General features: G+C 31.9%; 1 protein-coding gene across 2 annotated transcripts; it reads left to right on the top strand.

Annotated features, from left to right (window-relative positions):
* Nucleotides 1-896: 896 nt before the first annotated feature.
* LOC109597582 (uncharacterized) lies at nt 897-8,780 on the top strand. Of its 2 annotated transcripts, XM_020013317.2 has the most exons (6): nt 897-1,084; nt 5,226-5,597; nt 5,869-5,977; nt 6,033-6,211; nt 6,604-6,708; nt 8,480-8,780. In XM_020013317.2, the coding sequence occupies exons 1-6, from the start codon at nt 1,039-1,041 to the stop codon at nt 8,563-8,565; spliced, it is 897 nt and encodes a 298-aa protein (XP_019868876.2). In that variant the 5' UTR covers nt 897-1,038; the 3' UTR covers nt 8,566-8,780. The 2 variants fall into 2 exon arrangements, with proteins under 2 accessions (XP_019868876.2, XP_019868877.2); XM_020013318.2 differs by lacking the exon at nt 6,604-6,708.
* Nucleotides 8,781-22,325: the final 13,545 nt, after the last annotated feature.

Below are 22,325 nucleotides of genomic sequence, written 5' to 3'. Positions count from 1 at the left end.
ATTTAATATTTATTTTTATAATTTATTTATTTTATTTGCTATTTTAGAATCATTAATAATTTAGGATGATCAAATTAATATATTTTAAAGCTCTATATCTACAAACTCGATTAAAAAATTGTCGAAGTAAACGAAAATTTTACAAGTTATAAATTTAATATAATATATTATTAAATAATTTATAATTGATTATAAAATAAAATATTTTACTCCGAACTCCCTTTTAATTCCATAATTTAGTCTCAATTAAATTCTCAATTATTCATTTAATATTTATTACAATCAAATAAATATATTTTAACGCTCTGTATCTACAAATTCGATCAAAAAATTTGTAAAAGTAAAAGAAAATTTTACAAGTTATAGATTTAATATAATATATTATTAAAAAAATTATAATTGGCGATAAAATAAAATATTTTACTCTAAACTTCTTTTTAATCTCATAATTTAGTCTAAATTAAATTCTGAATTATTCATTTTTATAATTTACTTATTTTATTTGCTAGTTTAGAATCATTAATAATTTAGGACAATCAAATAAATATATTTTAACGCTCTGTATCTGCAAACTCGATCGAAAAAATTGTCAAAGTAAAAGAAAATTTATATATGTTATATAAATAATTTGTTTTAAGCTTCCAGAAATTGAATTTATCAATTGGTTCATTAATTACAGTCATTTTACAGGTCTTGCTTATATTTATTCATTGCGTATTTAAATTCTTGAGTTAAAAAGTAATTGTTGTTGAATAAAAAATAAACGTGGTGCAAAGTATAATATTGTTTAATAACGTCTATTCATGTTGACCATTAGTATATGCATGGATAACTCGGCACAACGTGTCCGCTGAAAACTTTTAAAATAGAGTAGCTGGCAGTTAGCAGTTGAACACCACACAAGCTGGGTTAGTGGCGCGCTTTTATTTTTAAATAGAAACCGCTTCGTCCCGACCTAACTAACACCTATCTGTTTATGTGCCGTTGTTAACGTTCAGTTTTTATTATTGTACTTAATTTGTGAAGAACTTTTCGAAAATGGATACTGTTGGATATTTATTATTGTTGAGCAGTTTCTCCATTGGTAAGTTATTAATTCTTCTCATTTATTATCATTATTACATTATTTCGAATGTGACATTGAGTTAAAAATAATGTTTTAATAATTTATTTGGTTGTGTAACGGACTCATAATCTCTATATAAAATGGTCTATTTTTATTTTACCCCTTGCTTAATTTTTATTTAAAAATATATGTCAAATTGTTAAATAAAATATAATGTTTACAATAGTTTTCAATGTACTACATGCAACTAGGTGAAAAATATGTTGTGTTTTTTAATTAATATATATTTTTTATATTTTAATTATATTAATTTTAAACAAACAAAATCCTACATAAATTAATTTAAAAATATCTGGATGCTATTAAGTAAACAATTTCTAAAAATCAATGAATATAAAGTTTGTTACAGTTACAGTTACAATTGGTTTATATATTAATTATTATTTATTAATGAATAAATGACCATTACATTAGAATTATTTTCTAATAATTATTTAAATAAATCACTATTTAATTTACATTTGTTTGTCTGAAAAATAAATTTTTCTAAATTAACTATTAATTCACAAATTTTATTTATATATCATGATGCTTGGTTTACTTTAATACTGGCAAATTGCCATTTTTAAAAATATCTAATCGGAATTGTATTTAGTTTCGACAGCCTTGAAAAATGATAAATGGAAAGCTTATAACATGTTGTTTATATACATTATAAACAATTAATTATTTTTGTACTACTCTTACAGAGGTAGCAGTCAATAAAATGTGTGTATTAATTATTTTTTGTAAGGCCAATGCCGGTGTTGTGAGGAGTCGTGGTTCAGTGATTCCGGTACCATCTGTTGATGCGATTAGAAGGGTTCCTCGAACCTGACCCTTATAAGTAATATTGAAAAGGAGCAACAGTTGTTGTTCCGGCATTGCTAGGCCTTTTTGAGACGCACGTTAGACGTTACACTCCGGCACGTGCCAACGGATATAGACGCGTGCATCCGCTTGCACTTACCTCCCTTGTTTGAACCTTCGGTGCCATTTAATGAAGTACCTCAGTGAACATCCATATATACATTTTTAATGTTGTTGTTGCAAAAGGATGCGAATAATTATAACTAGCGGATATTGAATGCTAAATGAGATTTTTGTTTATGGCTGTGAATTATCGAATTGGTACGACCGCCTGTTTACTTTCGGTAATACCCGGAGCCCCTATGCGATCTGAACGTTCTAATTGCTGAGACTATTTGTTTTAAAATTAATAACAATGAACTTGTCAGCTGTAAATATGATTTAGGAACTTTTATATTGCATTAGTAATAACAAGCGTAATTTAATAGGATAATGAACGTGCACTCGACCGACTAAACATTGGTAACGATTTCATTGACTATACGTTTTTATGTTCTACTATTATGTCTGATTTACTGGATTATTTGACTTAAGATTGAGCTTGAAACTAAATACGTACTTATGTTTATGTGTTGTACTAAAGTAAACACCTGTTATAATATGAATTGCTATGTCTTTGTTAGGAATAAATTATTGATAACATAATTATAATAATTTATAAATATTATATTTCAACATTTGTGTTTCGTTTAAATAAGTCCATATTACCAATATAGATAACTTTTACATATGCCTTGTTCATATATAAGTGAATTAGTATTACTTTTCTACATTTAGAAATTTAAAATAATATACATTGAAATATTTGATATCTACAGTATTGACAAAAAGTAAAGTAACTTTTTTAAAATTCAATTAATTTTTGTCCTGGTTATTATGTTAAAAATTGTATATTGAAAATTAACTTCCTTTTATAAATTTAATAATTACATAGTTCAACAATAAAAAAATGTGAAGAGTTTAATTTTACTGATGATTATTTGTTTTGGGCTGGCAAAAAGTAGAACAACTATTTAAAGTTTTATTACTATGAATAATTTGTAATTAGAATTATAATTAATTCCTCATCAATATATTGTAAACTTCCAAACACCTTCTTTAAACGGAAAGTTATAGACAGTCAATAATATTTGAATCCATATTTTGCCAGGACTCTTGCAAAACCGTGTATAAATCTTGCTGATTACTATACTCTTTGTGTCTTTTTTTGTTGTACACTATCTCCCATAAGTTTTCAATGAAGTTTAGGTCGGGAAATTGAGATGGCCAGTTCATAACATTAATTTTTTTCCTTAAAAGCCACTGCTTCAAATATTTTCAAGTGTGCTTCGGGTCATTATCTTGTTGAAAATAAAGTTTTAGTGGCATATTATATCTGAATACAGTACCATATTGTTCCTCAATATTTCTTTATACATAAAACGAATCATGATACATTCTATTCAAAGGAGAGGACGCATTCCAAGTCCCGAAAATGAGCCCCATACCTTTACAGATCTGTCGCTGTGTTTAACAGTGAATATGGTGAACTTTGGGTTAAACTTTTCATGAATAGGTCGCCTTACATATAAAATCCCATCACTACTAACCAGATTAAATTTGATTTCTTCACTCCAGATCGCTCGTTTCCAATCATTTAAAGTCCAGTGTAAAAGGGACTTGGTGAACTCAACTCTGGCTCGTTTGTTCTTCTCTGATAGTAGTGGTTTTTAGTCCGGCCTTCTCGCATGAAACCCCCTTGTAGTAATATATCTCTTACATTTCTTGAAGAAACATTAATTTCAAGTTGTGTCTCAAATAGGCCTTTTTTGCTGGAAATCAGGAAAGGATCTTTTTTGGAGTAGGATAAAATTTGTTTATCCTGAAACCTATTGTTCTCAAAATATACCAATTTAGTGATTTAGAATTAACAAAAATTAAATTAAATGAATTTTAATATTCCTTACAACACTGTATACTACTTACTTTTTGAATTCAAAAGTCATGTGTGGTATTCGGATAATATATTGCCTAAAACCGTTAATGAAATAAGAGATGACCACACACTTAATTTGTATTAATTTGATAACATCACATGCGTTCAAAGGATCTTCTGTTTTTCAGTTATAGAACAACGAAAAATCCTAACATGTGGTACACGTGACAAAAACGTTCTATTTTATTTAACAATACACAACTGCTACTCATTTCGCTTAAATTAATTCAATAAAACACCGACAGTGAATATTTTCCCACATTTATTATAGGATATGTGCTTTAATGTACAGGTGTTGTGTATGCGTGTGTGTATGACTTCAAATTAAAGGGCTCCCTTTTTTCCAATTGATTATGCATTTCATGATGGTGCTTTATATTTTATTATTTTCAATCATGTGATAGATATTTAATATTAATTATGAAATTTATAGAAATTCTGTAATATTTATGAAAAAAAATATAATAAAAAAATAATCATTAAAGATTGTCCGATTGTTAGTCCAACTTCAATCAATTCTATAACTTTGAATTAAAATATTTTCTTTTTCTCTTGCCTAATTTTATTTCAGCATATACAGTTTTTAGCTAGTACATATCAAGACTATTATTAAACTTTATTAATTCGTCAGAAGTTTATATTTTAACTTTATTAGAAAAGTAGTTCTGTCCTCTCTCAATGTATAATGTGTAATTTATGCTCCTTCAGCGAAACAGCCATATATTATATCCATAGTGCATGACTGAAACCTTTACCCAATTGTTAACATCCTGGGTAAGTAAAATCACGGATGACATTGACCGCAGACCGTAGATACCGGAAACTGGACAGTTGAAAACGGAAACTAAGAAGCATATGTTGTCTGCAAATGTTTATAAAACCCATATTTATGCATTGTTCATTAAAATCCATTGATACTTTGTGAGCTTTTATTTTTTTACAAGGGACATTTATTGCCAAATTTATTTGTGTTGGGCAAATCAAATACTTCAATATGAAAATATAAAAAAATGTGTGTGGGTGTAATTTAATTTAAACTAAATTATGAGATTAAAAAGAAGTTCAGAGTAAAATATTTTACTTTATAATCAATTATAAATTTTTTAATAATATATTATATTAAATTTATAACTTTGCAAGTTGCTTCGTAGTGGGAATTTATTACTGTCTCTGTCATACACGATGTCTCCCTTAAAATTTAGTAAAATCGAAAGTTTTCCAGTCGATATATTTTTAGGATTATTGGCAGTAATTTAATTAACAATAAATAATTAGTTTCAGTGTATGGCAACCTAGTAATAAAAGAAATAAAAGGTCCAAATTCAATAGAGAATGGAGCGGAGGATGTGGCAATCTTAGATTGTGATTTCGAAGCATCAAACAATGAAAATAATATAGTGTTGAAATGGTTCTACAACGGTGATCTCGAACAAATCTTCCAATGGATTCCACCCCGTCCGACGGTGTCCAGAATTGGAAAATTCAAAGACAACATAGATGCACATTATAACGTCACCAATGACAAAAACACCATGTACAGAGCTCTAAAGTTGGACAACATACAACCTAACATGTCTGGAAATTACACTTGTAAAGTCAGTAGTGATCAAAGCGAAGTCCAAATGACAAAACAGCTTATAATCTATGGTGAGTACAAAAATTTGTCCTGTACGGATTATTGGAAGTTTTTAAAGAGAAAATAGCTATAACGATATGTTATCTGGGTTAAAAAGAATTTCTTTGTGTAAAGTTAACGAAGGGTAACGACATAGCACGCGCCAAGAAGTAACGGAAACAAGTTTTGACCAAGAATCTTCTGTACAATTATTCCTTACTATTAATTATAATTAAAAGAATATCTCTTGTTTATTATTCATATAATTTTAGACAGAAATGTGTCATTGTTTCCTTTGTTTAGAACCTGCTAAATCAGGATTGGAAATGGCAATCTTTCCAAATGACTCAACAGTTACATGTACCGCAAATGGAGTGTTTCCTAAGCCAGAAATTAATATATCTGTAATAGGGTAAGTTTATTAGTCGAATGTGATCCACATTTTTATGACGCCATGTTTTTTTTAGAAATACAACCCTTAACGTGGATGAAAAGGAATTGATATCACAAGACGACGACACATTTAATATTACAAAAGTGTTAATATATGACAACTCCACAATCAAGGAAAATGTAATGTTTGTGTGCAACATGACAATTCCTGGAACAGAATATTCAACCGCCAAATATCTGGAGCATTCAATAGGTAAAGGAGTGTTATGTTATGCAACTCAGCAAACACTTTTTCAGTGTTGTATTTGGCTTCATGATGTGTTGCCTTAGTAGTATAATGGTTGTTGGCTGCATTTTTAAAATTTATCATTTAATTGCTTTTCTGAAGTGTTCATTTTCACAAAATATTGCTCATAAATTATAATTTAATTGTAAATTAAACTTAATTTTTTCCATTACCGAAATATTTTCTGAAACTGAAAAGTAAAGCTTTAAATAATTTAAAAATATAAACTGAATTTAAAAGTGCAGCGATCCCGAAAAAAGTGAAATAAATATGGGAATTATGTTTTTAAATATTCTTAATCATTTTGTCGGAAAACAAATCATAAAAATATTTTTAATATAAAAAAATTTTTATAACAGAAGAAGAACCTGAAGAACAAATCAAAGAATCTGATATTGTAGAAGATTTTTATTACACTGAGAGTATCACCCTCTTTAACGCATCTGGGAACAACTCAAGTCAAGGTACTAATTATTGCAATACTAACATGCATGTTTTTGATTGTTTGTTTAGGTAAAACTCCGAAATATGTTTATACATTCATGTAGCATGAATATATTTTAATTTATTATAAACATATTTTTTGATTTCATGCACATTTTTATGTAATAGTTCATTTAATTTACCTATTTAGTAGAAAGTATAGTTGAAAATAGACTACGTAAAATATACATACTGATATAAAAATTTAATTAAGTGACGTAAGCACAAAGTGTGTTATGTTTAACTTTACGAAGTTTATTTTACCAATTTGACTCTAGAATTTAGATGATTTTAAATATCTTGGATATTAAAAGAAATTATTATTCATTTTTGATCAAAATATTTGTGCATGTAAATTTATTTTTGTTTTCTTGAAAATGTGTCACTCCACAAATATAATATTATAATTAACAAATTACATATTAAAGTATGTTATATTAGAAATAATTTTTGATCAGTGGCTGCTCGTGAGGTTTGAGTCTGGTGAGACAAATTATATATATTATAGAGTATGAAAAAACAAAAACAATATTTTATTTTTATCTACTCATAATGAACAACATAAAATTCGAATTATTACTACTGTAAATTTAGACTGCAAGAAAAGTTTCGACGTAGTGTCACTTTTCACTAAACTTCCTGTCAATGATTCTTTAAAGATGATATCAGAAATATTGACTCCAGATATAGTGGATCTTTTCCATACGTGCCTTACTGAAAGCTATTTCGTTTGGAACAATAAATTCTTCGAACAGGCTGAAGGATTAGCAATGGACAGTCCTCTTAGTTCAGTGATCGCCAATTTCTTTATGAAAAAGTTTGAACATTTAAACTATACAGTATACCGAAAACCAACACACGCAGATCGGTATCTACATATCTAACCTTCATCCTAGTCAAAAACAAGGGGTCATCAAAACACTAAGCAAACGAGGCAAAAGGATATGTGCCGCATACCATCTTGCTGAAGAATAAGAATACTTGGAAAAAACACTATAGACCAACGGATACACCTAGTGAGCTCACGATTGGGAAAGCTTTTCTCCCATATATATGTAAAATCAGTCACCAATAGAATTGGAAAAATCGTATCAAAACATAACACCCATACTGTTTTATACAAACAAGGAAGATTCAACACAGTTTCAGATCTGTCAAAAATAGGAGAGACCATCAAGCAGCTTCTGGGATGTACCGCATACCATGCTCCTGCAGAAATGTATACATCGGTACCACAAAACGTTCAATAGGTACTAGGATTAGGGAACACAAACGAAACTGCATCCTAGAACAATCAAACAAGTCTGCTGTAGCTGAACATGCACTGTTAGATTGAAATCATAAGATAAAATTCCAAGATACATAATTGCTTGCCTCGACAACTGGATATCATAAAAGAATGATTAGGGAAGTAATTGAAATCCATAAGTTGTCATTTGGTTGTCAATCAGATACCTGAAGATGCTAACTACTCGTGTTAGGAAATAATTCCAACAAACGTCGAACAATAAACCAGAACAACTAAATTTTGAGTTATATTCTATTTTAAAGCAACAAAAACATAAAAATGTTTTTTAATATTAACATTTTGTAAATAAAATCATGTTCACCGCCTCATCTGAGTAGTCGCCACTGCTTTTTATAATTTATTTGAAATGCTTGTAAAATTTAAATTGACACGACCACATTTCACTTGTACTTATTAATTACTTTGTTTAACTATAATTAACTAACATATTAAATCTTTTCCAGATAATTCAGCGGTACCCAAATTACCAGGATTCTCAACAGGATTTGTTTTATTATTCGTAAGTTTAGTTTTCTTACTTGTAAAATGATATAAAAATTTGTTTATTCTTAACCAATTGCTTGTGATACTACTACCAAATGAACTGTACAATATGTAAATTTGTAATATAATATGTAATTATGTAATTTTATTACCAAAGCAAAAAATGTAATTTAGGACGTTACACATACGCTTTGAGTTACATCTGTTATTTATTTTTTGTAATAACTAGTCTTATTGATAAATATATTTATTTTAAGCTGATTTGTTTCTTTTAACAACGTTTAGAATTCGTTTACGTGACTTACAAGTTAGGACACCTGAATAGACAAGAGTACAAGGTGTCTCAGAGTCACCGTTAAATAAACAATAAAAGAAAACATTTGTGATAAACTTATTATGTAATTTTTTAATTATGTAGCTTAAAAATTAAATACTTTAAGATATTCTAGATCAATTTTCAAGATTTGGTGATGTGGAATGAAAAAATAAAACTGTACGACCAAAAAAAGATACCAATAGGTTTCAGGATAAACAAATTTTATCCTATTCCAAAAAAGATCCTTTCCTGAGTTCCAGCAAAATAAAGGGACTACTTGAGACACAACTTGGAATTAATGTTTCTTCAAGAAGGGATAGATTACTACAAGTGGGTCTTCATGCGAGAAGGCCAGACAGACTAAGAAACCACTACTATCAGAGAAGGACAGACGAGCCAGAGTTGAGTTTACCAGGTCCCTTTTACAATGGACTTTAAATGATTGGTAACGAGCTATCTGGAGTGATGGAATCAAGTTTAATCTGGTTAGTAGTGATGGGATTTGTAGGGCGACCTATTCATGAAAAGTTTAACCCATACTCACTGTTAAACACGGCGACAGGTGGAATGGGTCCTCTCCTTTGAATAGAGGGTATCATGGATCATATATATATATATATATATATATATATATATATGTCGCAGCGCTGTCAGGATTATCGGCCATTTCGAATATTAAATAACACGCAAGTAGTCCTTACAATGTAATTGAACTAACAGGCACAGGATTATAACTAATAGTCAAACAATTAGGTAGGAGTCGTATGAAACGCGGTGATCCCGACGGTTATGCCAAGCCAAGCCAAGACTTCTACGCAGCTTCCCTGACGGAGCTTAACTGTCCGCCCTCGCAGGTCTCCTCTACAGTCACCCTCGGTTCGAGTACCATCCCCTGCTTAGCACTTCCGCTGATTCCACCCAAGTACTATAAGTATGCAACCCATAGTACTACTTGCGTTTCACATGAACCCTCCGACACGGCCATTCTGACAAGTCACACGTCCTCGTGTGATTTTCCTGCAAATTAAGTTCAAACAGTAATAGTTCATTTGGCTTTTCCTGACTAATATCAGACAATCTTTAGTTTTATCAACCTTTCAAATCAAATGCATAAAAGTTTGCCCTAATGCGTGTTACATCTACGATATTTTCGAATATAAGACTAGAGTTTATCTATGGACATGAAAACCTCAAGATCTGCATCACTTAACCAGCAATACAGACTCGTCATCACTTAACCAGCGATGACTCTCAACAGAAATTATCACTTACCAGCGATAAAATCTCTTCGCCACTTAACCAGCGACGGCTCTCACTAGAAATTATCACTTAACCAGCGATAAAATCTCTTCGCCACTTTACCAGCGACGGCTCTCACTAGAAATTATCACTTAACCAGCGATAAAATCTCTTCGCCACTTTACCAGCGACGGCTCTCACTAGAAATTATCACTTAACCAGCGATAAAATCTCTTCGCCACTTTACCAGCGACGGCTCTCAACTTAATCAGTGTCCACACAGTTTCCAGTCCAATGATAAAATAATAATAAAAATATAAAAAAATGAATAAAATTAAGATTTAAACTATTATTTACGTTGATTCTTCTTCTTCAGAAAAAGTGATTAAATCATCGTCATTGGGTACAAAGTTTTCTGGCATTTTCTTTATGCGGTCATGAGCATACTTATAAGTACGACTCGAGTTAAGACTTTTTAAATTGTATCTATCTCCATCTAATACTTCAATTATTTTAAAAGGGCCTTTGTATTTTGGTTCAAGTTTCATTTGGTTTCGTTCCTCGTTTTGTAACAATACGAAATCGCCGACAGATAATTTGTTTACTCTTGCTTTAGTGCTATCGAATCTCTTCTTATCATAAGCTGCAATCTTTTGAATATTGTTTTGGGCTTGTTCCCTCACCTCAGCAAGATCAACCTCAGATTCCCTGTCGTCACACCACATTAAGTTTAATGGTCTAGCTACTTTTCCTATCAATAATTCGAGAGGACTGAACTTGGTCGTGCGATTTGTTATACAGTTGAAAGCTAATTGTATGTCGAATAGTGCGTCTTGCCAAGAGCGATCTTTACTTGTTTCGACTGCCGTTAACATGCTTTTGAGTGTACTCATAACACGTTCCACTTGCCCGTTAGCTCTGGAACTGCCTGTAGCGATCAAATGCAACTTAATATTACTACTTTGACAAAATTCTCGAAATTCTTTGCTTGCAAAACAACGACCTTGATCGGCAATAATTCGGAATGGGGCTCCAAATATTGAGATTGATTTCTTTAAAGCATTGATACTACTAGGAGTGTCAATATTTAAAGTATGGTGTAATAGAACGAATTTAGTAAATGCGTCGATTAAAACAAATACATACTCCTTTTTACTATTTTTACCGCTTAATTTCCCTGTTGCATCAATATGAATTGTATGCCATGGAATTGCTACTTTAGGTATAGGATGTAATTCTGCTTGAATCTTGCCTGAACGACTTTTAGAATCCGAACAAGTTACACAATTTTCAGTAAATTTTCGAACATATTTTGACATATTTTCGAACCAATAATATTCATAGACTTTTTCAAGTGTTCGTTCCCAACCGAGATGCATTATAGATTCGTGAATATTATTTATGATAGACCATCTAAGAGCTCGGGGAATAATAGGTAAACAGCGAGTTTTTCCATTCCTTTGTATTTTTCGATGCAGGACTCCAGAACGTAATTCATATGTGACGGCTATTTCATTATTTAATTTATTATTAGTAAGGTCATTTATTATTTTCGAAATTTCAGTATCTTTTTGTTGTTCAGCTATTAACCAGTTGTCTGATAATTCAGTAACATTAACAATTTTTTGCTCGACTTTTCGAAATTCCTGTACATCATTTACAGGTAGAGGATTTCTTGAAAAGAAATCTGCATGACGCATACGTTCGCCATTTTTGTAAGTAATATCAAAATCGAAGGATTCCAAAAATGCCCACCACCTGTGCACCCTTGGTGTTAAATCTAATTTTTTGCGCGAAGATTGGAGTGAATTACAATCAGTCACGACAGTAAATTTTCTACCATGTAAGTACTGCCTAAAATGTCTTACAGAGTTTACAACTGCTAGAGTTTCCAATTCGTACGAATGATATTTCGACTCGGCTGTTGTTGTCCGTTTACTAAAATAAGCAACAACCCGCAGTTTATCAGCCTTTTTTTTGCATTAAGACGGCCCCGTAACCAATTGAACTCGCATCCGTATGTAACTCAATTGGACAATTCGGATCAAAAATCATTAGAACAGGCTCATTAGTTAGAACAGTTACTATTTTTGACCTGATATTTTCATGAGAAGGTTTCCAATCTATGCAATTTTTACTTGAAGTTAAAGCGTACAATGGTGCCATTATTTGGGAAAATTTTGGAACAAATTGTCTAAAATATGAGGCTAAACCTATAAATTGTCGTAACTGGGTTACTGTCTGCGGTGGAGGTAACGACGTTAACGCTTCAATTTTTTTTGAATTCGGTCTGATTTCTCCACAACTGACTTCAAAACCAAGAAATTCGACTTTTCGCTTTAGGAACGAACATTTCTTAACATTTAACGAAAAACCTGCTTGAGAGAGCACCTCCAAAACAATGTTCAGCCTGTGCAGCGCTTCCTCGACAGTGACTGATGTTATAAGTACGTCATCCATGTAGACAACAACAAATGTATTGGCAAGTTCACCAAGAGCTTTGGTAATTGCACGTTGATAGACAGAAGGAGCGTTGCGAAGACCGAATGGCATTGTTAGGTACTCGTACTGACCATCAGGTGTAACAAAAGCAGTGCGCTCAATGGAGTCTGGATGGACAGGGATTTGGTGAAATCCGCTGGCCATGTCTAATGTAGTAAAAAAATGCCCATTGTGCAGTTTGGCTATCTGATCGGATATTAACGGCAATGGATATCTGTCTGGTATAGTATTATCGTTCAATTCTCGATAATCGACACACATACGATCTGAACCGTCTTTCTTTTTAACAAGAAGTATGGGGCTCGAAAATGGTGACGAACTTGGTCGAATAACTTTAGCATCTAAAAGTTTATTTATCTTATCTCGAACTACTTTTCTTTCTTCTGTGCTCAGTCGATAAGGACGTCTATTAACAGTTTTATTTGGATCTTTCAAACGAATTTGCATTGGATCAGTGTTAACTCGCCTCTCGGGAAGGCCTTCAACAAAGTACTCTTTGTGTTTATCTAGTATAGTCAATAATTGATTTTTAAACTCTAATGGAACATCTGTGTCTAAATTTTCAAAATTAATTTCGTTGGAATTGTTTAAAATGCACATGTTAACTACGTTGATTTTCTTTATGGTAAGTTCTTCAGATGTCATATGAACAACTAATCCTTGACTCAAAATTTCTCGACCAATCATTATGTCATGTTGCATACAATAATCCGGTAAAACGTGAAACAATACTTCAAGAGAGATATTATCAATTTCAACAACAGCCAAAATTTGTTGGGTACTGTTTATACTCGTCTGTCCGATGCCAGTCATAACAACAACATTAGAAAATCGTTTACCATTAAACTTAAGTGATATAGATTCTTTAATGAGTGAACATTCCGACCCGGAATCATAACAAAATGATAACTTCTCACCCTTATGTTTTAAAGTGCCTGAAGGTGTGTTTACCAAACACATGTTGACGCGAGTTAAATGTATTAGTGTTTATATTAGTGTTTATGTTAGATATAGTTTTGTATATAGTTAGTTATCTTATCTCTTCGTGGTTTAGGCATGGGAATGTTTTCGCCCACTTATTAAGAGTATCCCTTAATGGGGTTAACGTAAACATTCCCTATTTTAAATAGGCCCATCCAAGGGGATGGATGGCAGTCTAGCAGAAATTATTGTACATAAAGCATCTATATTGAACAGTGTAAATTGTAGAAAATAAAGTTTTATCTAAACTGTTAGATATACTTATTTAACTGGCGCAGTCGTACGGTTCACTTCAGTGAAACTATCACGTCGATTTCAATCGTTTGGAAGTGAAAGAACCACATTCCGAAGAAGCATCCATTAAGGAAAATCTAAGGAACAAATACTACAATTAAACACAATCAGCCGAGGACCATCCATCGAGGAAATCCAGAGCAACACATAGATGCAACACAACAAGAAGAATCTACGAGAATCCAACTGAGTTAAGTCCATCGTGGAGAAACCAGTAAGAAGAGATTCAGGAAATCAAACAAGTGGAACTCCCAACTAGTTACGTCCATCGCGGAGAAACCAGAAGGAAACCACAAATTAAACCATCCCACACGCTGAACTACGTCCATCGAGGAGAAGTCCACGCAACGGGGATAAAATTATAAATTTTATGTAAGTAACTCATGTTTTCCCATTAACATTTTAAAGAATTGAAATTGAAGCAATTCAGAATTAGAGTACTAAAAACTGCTAGAACTCGATATTAATTTCAAAATTAAATTTATTAACTAGTAAAAACAAACAAGTAAATCAAAATGGCTCAAATTACAATTAAAGACATGATGGATACCATTCCTACCTTTGATGGTGATTCGTCCAAACTTCGATTTTTTATTGGGAGACTGGAAAAAGTAGTTAACAAATTTTATGATATTAAGGACCCCGAAAGTTTAATAAACGACTACATCACCGCTTCTATTACTAATAAACTACGAGGCCCAGCCCTCGCAGTTATTGAAAACTCAAACGCAACTTCGATTACACAAATTAGAACGGAATTGATTAGACACTTTGGTGATATTAGAAATGAGCATAGTTTGTTGTACGATCTTCACCAGTTACGGCAAAGCCGCAGCGAAACCGCTTCGGATTATTACAATAAAATTTACGAATTATGCAATATTTTTAATAATTATGTAACCCTAAATGAACCGAATCCAGAAATGCGACACATGAAATTAGAACATTTTAACCAAAGCGCCCTAACGGTATTCCAAGCAAATGTAAAACCAACTATATTAGCCTCAATGTTAAGGGTAAAAAGTCCAAGAAATATGTTAGAAGCTCTTGAATTCGTAAAAAGCGAAGAAAAATTCAATTACTATGCTTCTCAAGTTCAAACAAATTATAATAGATCACCCAATCAAAATTTTTCCCAAGGTTCCCAAAACCAAAGAAATTATAATAGACCACTCAATCAAAATTTTTCCCAAGGTTCCCAAAATCGCCAGCATGGTCAAGGCGTCCCCAACAGACAACAAAACTTTCCCCGTAACCCTGTAAATTTTCGAACTAAACAAAACAGAACCCAACACCCTACACCAATGAGTGGTGTATCCCACGTTAGAGCCAAAACAATCAATTCTCGTCAAAATCAGTCACCTAAATTTCAGTTTGAAGAGCTCTATAACTTAGAAAACAATAATCCAGTCGACACTAAAACCAATCAAAACGAGACTACTTACGAATTTAACGAAGAGAGTCCTTATTATGAAAATTTTCGGGACGACCAATATTCAAAACCGACAAAGTAATTGAATTCCACACAAATCCCAACGGAAAAAAACTTCCTTACATCCAAATAAAAAACCCTCAATTAAAATTACTTATCGACACAGGCTCTACAAAATCTTTTCTTAATCCTTTAATCGCTCATAAATATTACCCTCACAAAATAATCAAAGAACCATTTATTGTTACAACAGCATTTGCATCATCCAAACACGACGAGGTCATGCAAACAAAGGCATTTCCAGAATTTAATAGTAACGAGGTGATAACATTTCATTTATTTAAATTTCACGAAATTTTTGACGGTCTAATAGGAGTAGATAACATGCATATCCTACAAATAAAACTAGATATTCCTAATAACATTCTAAGCACCCCAAATTCAAATAATAAAATTCTCTATCTACAGACTAGTAATAACATATTAATTCAAAAATTTATTCCCGGTAACACCACAATAACATTACAAGTGCCTACAACAATCTCCGAAGGTAATATATTAATTCCAAAACAAACAATTCAAAATTGCAAAATTCCTGAAATATTAACGACAGCTAAAAATGGTAAAGCACTTATAGAAATTTCAAATGTATCAGATGACGAAATTAATTTTTCCTTACTTTACCCGCTAAAAGCCTACAAAGCAGACAATAATTTCGAGCTGTATAATTTTCATATAACAGCAAAAGAAACTAAATTAAGAAATATTTCCGAAATTATTAGGACTGATCATCTAAATTCAGAAGAAAAAAAAGAAATCATCAAACTCTGCACAAAATATAAAGACGTCTTCTTTAAACCAGATGATAGTCTAACCTTCAGTAATCAAATCACACACAGGATTCGTACTACAGACGAAATACCTGTTTTTACTAAAACATACAGATACCCCTTCGTACATCGCGAGGAGGTAAAGAATCAAATTAACAATATGTTAGAACAGGGCATAATCCGTCCTAGCCACTCTCCTTGGTCCGCCCCTATTTGGGTAGTACCTAAAAAATCAGACGCTTCCGGAAAGAAAAAATGGCGAATAGTTGTGGATTATCGCAAATTAAATGAAAAAACAATAGACGATAAATATCCAATACCAAACATAACTGATGTCCTGGACAAACTAGGACGTTGTAATTATTTCTCCACTCTAGATTTAGCCAGCGGTTTCCATCAAATCGAAATGCACCCTGACGATGTACAAAAAACGGCTTTTAATGCCGAAAACGGCCATTACGAATACGTCCGCATGCCTTTCGGTCTAAAGAACGCCCCGGCGACTTTCCAACGAGTTATGGACAATATCCTGAGAGAATTGATTGGAAAAATCTGTCTTGTGTACCTAGACGATATTATCGTTTTCTCAAACTCCCTTCAAGAACACATTAACAATCTTGAACTCGTGTTCGGTAAGCTACGCAAGGCACACTTTCAAATTCAACTAGACAAATGCGAATTCTTAAAAAAAGAAACATCATTCTTAGGGCATATAATTACAAAAGAAGGTATTAAACCAAATCCAGACAAAATAATCGCAATAAAAAAATTTCCAATTCCCAAAACTAGTAAAGAAATAAAAAGCTTCCTTGGACTTTTAGGTTACTACAGGCGCTTCATTCCCAACTTCGCACATTTGACCAAACCAATGACCAAACTATTAAAGAAAAATGCAAAAATCACTTTAACACCGGAATACATAAATTGTTTTAATAATTGTAAAGAACTGTTAATGAACGACCCAATCCTTCAATATCCAGATTTCACAAAAACCTTCAATTTGACAACAGACGCGAGCAATTTCGCAATAGGCGCCGTTCTGTCACAAGGAGAGCCTGGCAAAGATAAACCCATTGCATATGCGTCCAGAACCCTTAACGAAGCTGAATGTAATTATAGCTCCATTGAGCGCGAATTGTTGGCAATAGTTTGGGCAACAAAGTACTTCCGCCCTTACCTGTATGGTCAAAAATTTAAAATTTTTTCGGATCATAAACCATTACATTGGTTATTTTCAGTCAAAGATCCTAATTCACGACTCACCCGTTGGCGTCTTAAATTGGATGAATATAATTACGAAATTATATACAAAAAAGGTTCATCGAACACTAATGCTGATGCACTCTCCAGAATAAAAATAACCGAATGTAATATGCACAATAACGAACTTGATCCAATGGCAGAACTAGAATCTATTCTGGCAAATGCCCCCGAAATGTCAGATGTCGAAGACCTAGACGAAATCCTAGAAACACTAGAAAATGCTCAACCAAAAGACAATTTAGAAATTAACGATAATGCAACCGTCCACACGAGCTTAGAGAATCCTATTTTAAATATCCCAATTTCAGAAAAGCCCTTAAATATGTTCAAAGATCAAATTATTATCAACGTAGTGTTACAAAACCCAAAGAAACCTGTCTTGAAAAAACTATTTGACAACAAAAATCGAACAACCATCGAAGTTACAAAAATAAATTTTGAGCAAGATATAATAAAAATATTTAAAGAATTTACGACCAGTAACAAAACCTTTGCAATTTTAATAAATCAAAAAGAGTACTTCAATCTATTAAATTGTACACTACAATCTAACTTCAGAAATTCTGCTCTTAAGTTAGTCATTTGTAACGAAATCTTACAAGACGTCGAAGATGATCATGAACAAACACACATTATTCAAAAATACCACGAAGGTAAAACAAACCATCGGGGTATCAATGAAACAACAATGCAACTGCGAAACCGGTATTATTGGCCTAATATGACTAATACAATTTCAATGTACATAAACAACTGTCAAATTTGTCAAACATTAAAATACGACCGAAACCCCCCTAAACAAATCCTCAATGTTTCACCTACGCCGTCTCACCCATTCGAAATTGTACATATCGATATATTTTCAGCAAACACACAAAAATTTTTGACGATAGTAGACTCATTTTCAAAATATGCTCAAGCATACCCGGTAACTTCCCCAAACGGAATAAATATAATTAAAGCCCTTATTATTTTCATGAGCCATCATAATTCACCATCAATTATTATCTGCGATAATGGCACAGAATTTAAAAATACAGTTTTCAAAGAATTTACGGATCTTCATCAAATTAAAATACATTTCACAACCCCACACACACACACCTCAAATGGTCCTATCGAACGATTACACTCTAGTCTAATTGAACACCTACGAATATTAAAAACAAAAGAAAAAGACCAAAGCATCATAGACCTAATGCCATTAGCCATACTAGGTTATAATAACAGCATCCATTCAGCAACAAAACACAAACCGAGCGATCTAATTAACGGCCACCTTAAAACGAACTCACCTTTCGACATTGACATTAACAAAAAAATGATGAATAATTATATTCTCAAACATAAAGAATTAACTCAAGAAATATATAAAAACATCAAAGAAAAATTAATTACCGATAAAACAAAGAACATTACCAATATTAATAAAAATAGACACGAACCACTGGAGTATACACCTGGTACAATAGTCTATCACAAAACTGACCACAGGAACAAGCTTGCCAACAAGTTCAAACCCTATGTAGTAAATAAAAATTTAACACAAAAAATACAAACAGTCAATACAAATTATAACAAAAACAACCTAAGAAGACCACTGTCTAACCGATACCATTCTAATGCAAATCTCAAATATACCGAATAATTTAAAAATACTCTTCCCAGACTACCTAAAATTCATGTTAATCGAACAGTTAAAATATATATATATAAAAAAAAAACAAACACATAAATATTACAGTATAATACAGTATTTATTATATTCCTAGTAGATTTATACTACTCTAATTCAAGAATTGTATTCCCTGTTCCTTCGACCAATACATGAGTTCTAGGCAACGCATAACAGTATAATTGTAATGTATTATGTATTATTAGTATATTATTGTATAGGTATTATTATGTATGTATTGTTGTAAATATTATTATGTACGGCCCTTAAAAAAAAAAAAATATATATATATATTTATATATATATGTATGTATGTATATATGTTTAAATAAGATAATAATAATATTTTTTTTTCTTTCCTTCTAAGGCCCTCTCTAAGAAGGGAGGAGTTAAATGTATTAGTGTTTATATTAGTGTTTATGTTAGATATAGTTTTGTATATAGTTAGTTATCTTATCTCTTCGTGGTTTAGGCATGGGAATGTTTTCGCCCACTTATTAAGAGTATCCCTTAATGGGGTTAACGTAAACATTCCCTATTTTAAATAGGCCCATCCAAGGGGATGGATGGCAGTCTAGCAGAAATTATTGTACATAAAGCATCTATATTGAACAGTGTAAATTGTAGAAAATAAAGTTTTATCTAAACTGTTAGATATACTTATTTAACTCGCGAGTTAAATAAGTATATTTAACAGTTTAGATAAAACTTTATTTTCTACAATTTACACTGTTCAATATAGATGCTTTATGTACAATAATTTCTGCTAGACTGCCATCCACCCCCTTGGATGGGTCTATTTAAAATAGGGAATGTTTACGTTAACCCCATTAAGGGATACTCTTAATAAGTGGACGAAAACATTCCCATGCCTAAACCACCAAGAGATAAGATAACTAACTATATACAAAACTATATCTAACATAAACACTAATATAAACACTAATACATTTAACTCCTCCCTTCTTAGAGAGGGCCTTAGAAGGAAAGAAAAAAAAATATTATTATTATCTTATTTAAACATATATACATACATACATATATATATTTTTTTTTAAGGGCCGTACATAATAATATTTACAATAATACATACATAATAATACCTATACAATAATATACTAATAATACATAATACATTACAATCATACTGTTATGCGCTGCCTAGAACTCATGTATTGGTCGAAGGAACAGGGAATACAATTCTTGAATTAGAGTAGTATGAATCTACTAGGAATATAATAAATACTGTATTATACTGTAATATTTATGTGTTTGTTTTTTTTTTATTTTAACTGTTCGATTAACATGAATTTTAGGTAGTCTGGGAAGAGTATTTTTAAATTATCCGGTATATTTGAGATTTGCATTAGAATGGTATTGGTTAGACTGAGGTCTTCTTAGGTTGTTTTTGTTGTAATTTGTATTGACTGTTTGTATTTTTTGTGCTAAATTTTTATTTACAACATAGGGTTTGAACTTGTTGGCAAGTTTGTTCCTGTGGTCAGTTTTGTGATAGACTATTGTACCAGGTGTATACTCCAGTGGTTCGTGTCTATTTTTATTAATATTGGTAATGTTCTTTGTTTTATCGGTAATTAATTTTTCTTTGATGTTTTTATATATTTCTTGAGTTAACTCTTTGTGTTTGAGAATATAATTATTCATCATTTTTTTGTTGATGTCAATGTCGAAAGGTGAGTTCGTTTGAAGGTGGCCGTTAATTAGATCACTCGGTTTGTGTTTTGTTGCTGAATGGATGCTGTTATTATAACCTAGTATGGCTAATGGCATTAGGTCTATGATGCTTTGGTCTTTTTCTTTTGTTTTTAATATTCGTAGGTGTTCAATTAGACTGGAGTGTAATCGTTCGATAGGACCATTTGAGGTGTGTGTGTGTGGGGTTGTGAAATGTATTTTAATTTGATGAAGATCCGTAAATTCTTTGAAAACTGTATTTTTAAATTCTGTGCCATTATCGCAGATAATAATTGATGGTGAATTATGATGGCTCATGAAAATAATAAGGGCTTTAATTATATTTATTCCGTTTGGGGAAGTTACCGGGTATGCCTGAGCATATTTTGAAAATGAATCTACTATCGTCAAAAATTTTTGTGTGTTTGCTGAAAATATATCGATATGTACAATTTCGAATGGGTGAGACGCCGTAGGTGAAACATTGAGGATTTGTTTAGGGGGGTTTCGGTCGTATTTTAATGTTTGACAAATTTGACAGTTGTTTATGTACATTGAAATTGTATTAGTCATATTAGGCCAATACCGGTTTCGCAGTTGCATTGTTGTTTCATTGATACCCCGATGGTTTGTTTTACCTTCGTGGTATTTTTGAATAATGTGTGTTTGTTTATGATCATCTTCGACGTCTTGTAAGATTTCGTTACAAATGACTAACTTAAGAGCGGAATTTCTGAAGTTAGATTGTAGTGTACAATTTAATAGATTGAAGTACTCTTTTTGATTTATTAAAATTGCAAAGGTTTTGTTACTGGTCGTAAATTCTTTAAATATTTTTATTATATCTTGCTCAAAATTTATTTTTGTAACTTCGATGGTTGTTCGATTTTTGTTGTCAAATAGTTTTTTCAAGACAGGTTTCTTTGGGTTTTGTAACACTACATTGATAATAATTTGATCTTTGAACATATTTAAGGGCTTTTCTGAAATTGGGATATTTAAAATAGGATTCTCTAAGCTCGTGTGGACGGTTACATTATCGTTAATTTCTAAATTGTCTTTTGGTTGAGCATTTTCTAGTGTTTCTAGGATTTCGTCTAGGTCTTCGACGTCTGACATTTCGGGGGCATTTGCCAGAATAGATTCTAGTTCTGCCATTGGATCAAGTTCGTTATTGTGCATATTACATTCGGTTATTTTTATTCTGGAGAGTGCATCAGCATTAGTGTTCGATGAACCTTTTTTGTATATAATTTCGTAATTATATTCATCCAATTTAAGACGCCAACGGGTGAGTCGTGAATTAGGATCTTTGACTGAAAATAACCAATGTAATGGTTTATGATCCGAAAAAATTTTAAATTTTTGACCGTACAGGTAAGGGCGGAAGTACTTTGTTGCCCAAACTATTGCCAACAATTCGCGCTCAATGGAGCTATAATTACATTCAGCTTCATTAAGGGTTCTAGACGCATATGCAATGGGTTTATCTTTGCCAGGCTCTCCTTGTGACAGAACGGCGCCTATTGCGAAATTGCTCGCGTCTGTTGTCAAATTGAAGGTTTTTGTGAAATCTGGA

This window comes from Aethina tumida, chromosome 2, assembly GCF_024364675.1.
Source record: "Aethina tumida isolate Nest 87 chromosome 2, icAetTumi1.1, whole genome shotgun sequence".
Classification (NCBI taxonomy): domain Eukaryota; kingdom Metazoa; phylum Arthropoda; class Insecta; order Coleoptera; family Nitidulidae; genus Aethina; species Aethina tumida.
This window is presented reverse-complemented; position numbering and strand designations above follow the sequence as displayed.

Coding starts and splice junctions, on each gene's coding strand:
- LOC109597582 (XM_020013317.2), top strand. CDS start 1,039: ATGGATACTGTTGGATATTTATTATTGTTGAGCAGTTTCTCCATTG. Junction 1,085..5,225: donor GTTGAGCAGTTTCTCCATTG/GTAAGTTATTAA, acceptor ATAAATAATTAG/TTTCAGTGTATGGCAACCTA. Junction 6,709..8,479: donor TGGGAACAACTCAAGTCAAG/GTACTAATTATT, acceptor AATCTTTTCCAG/ATAATTCAGCGGTACCCAAA.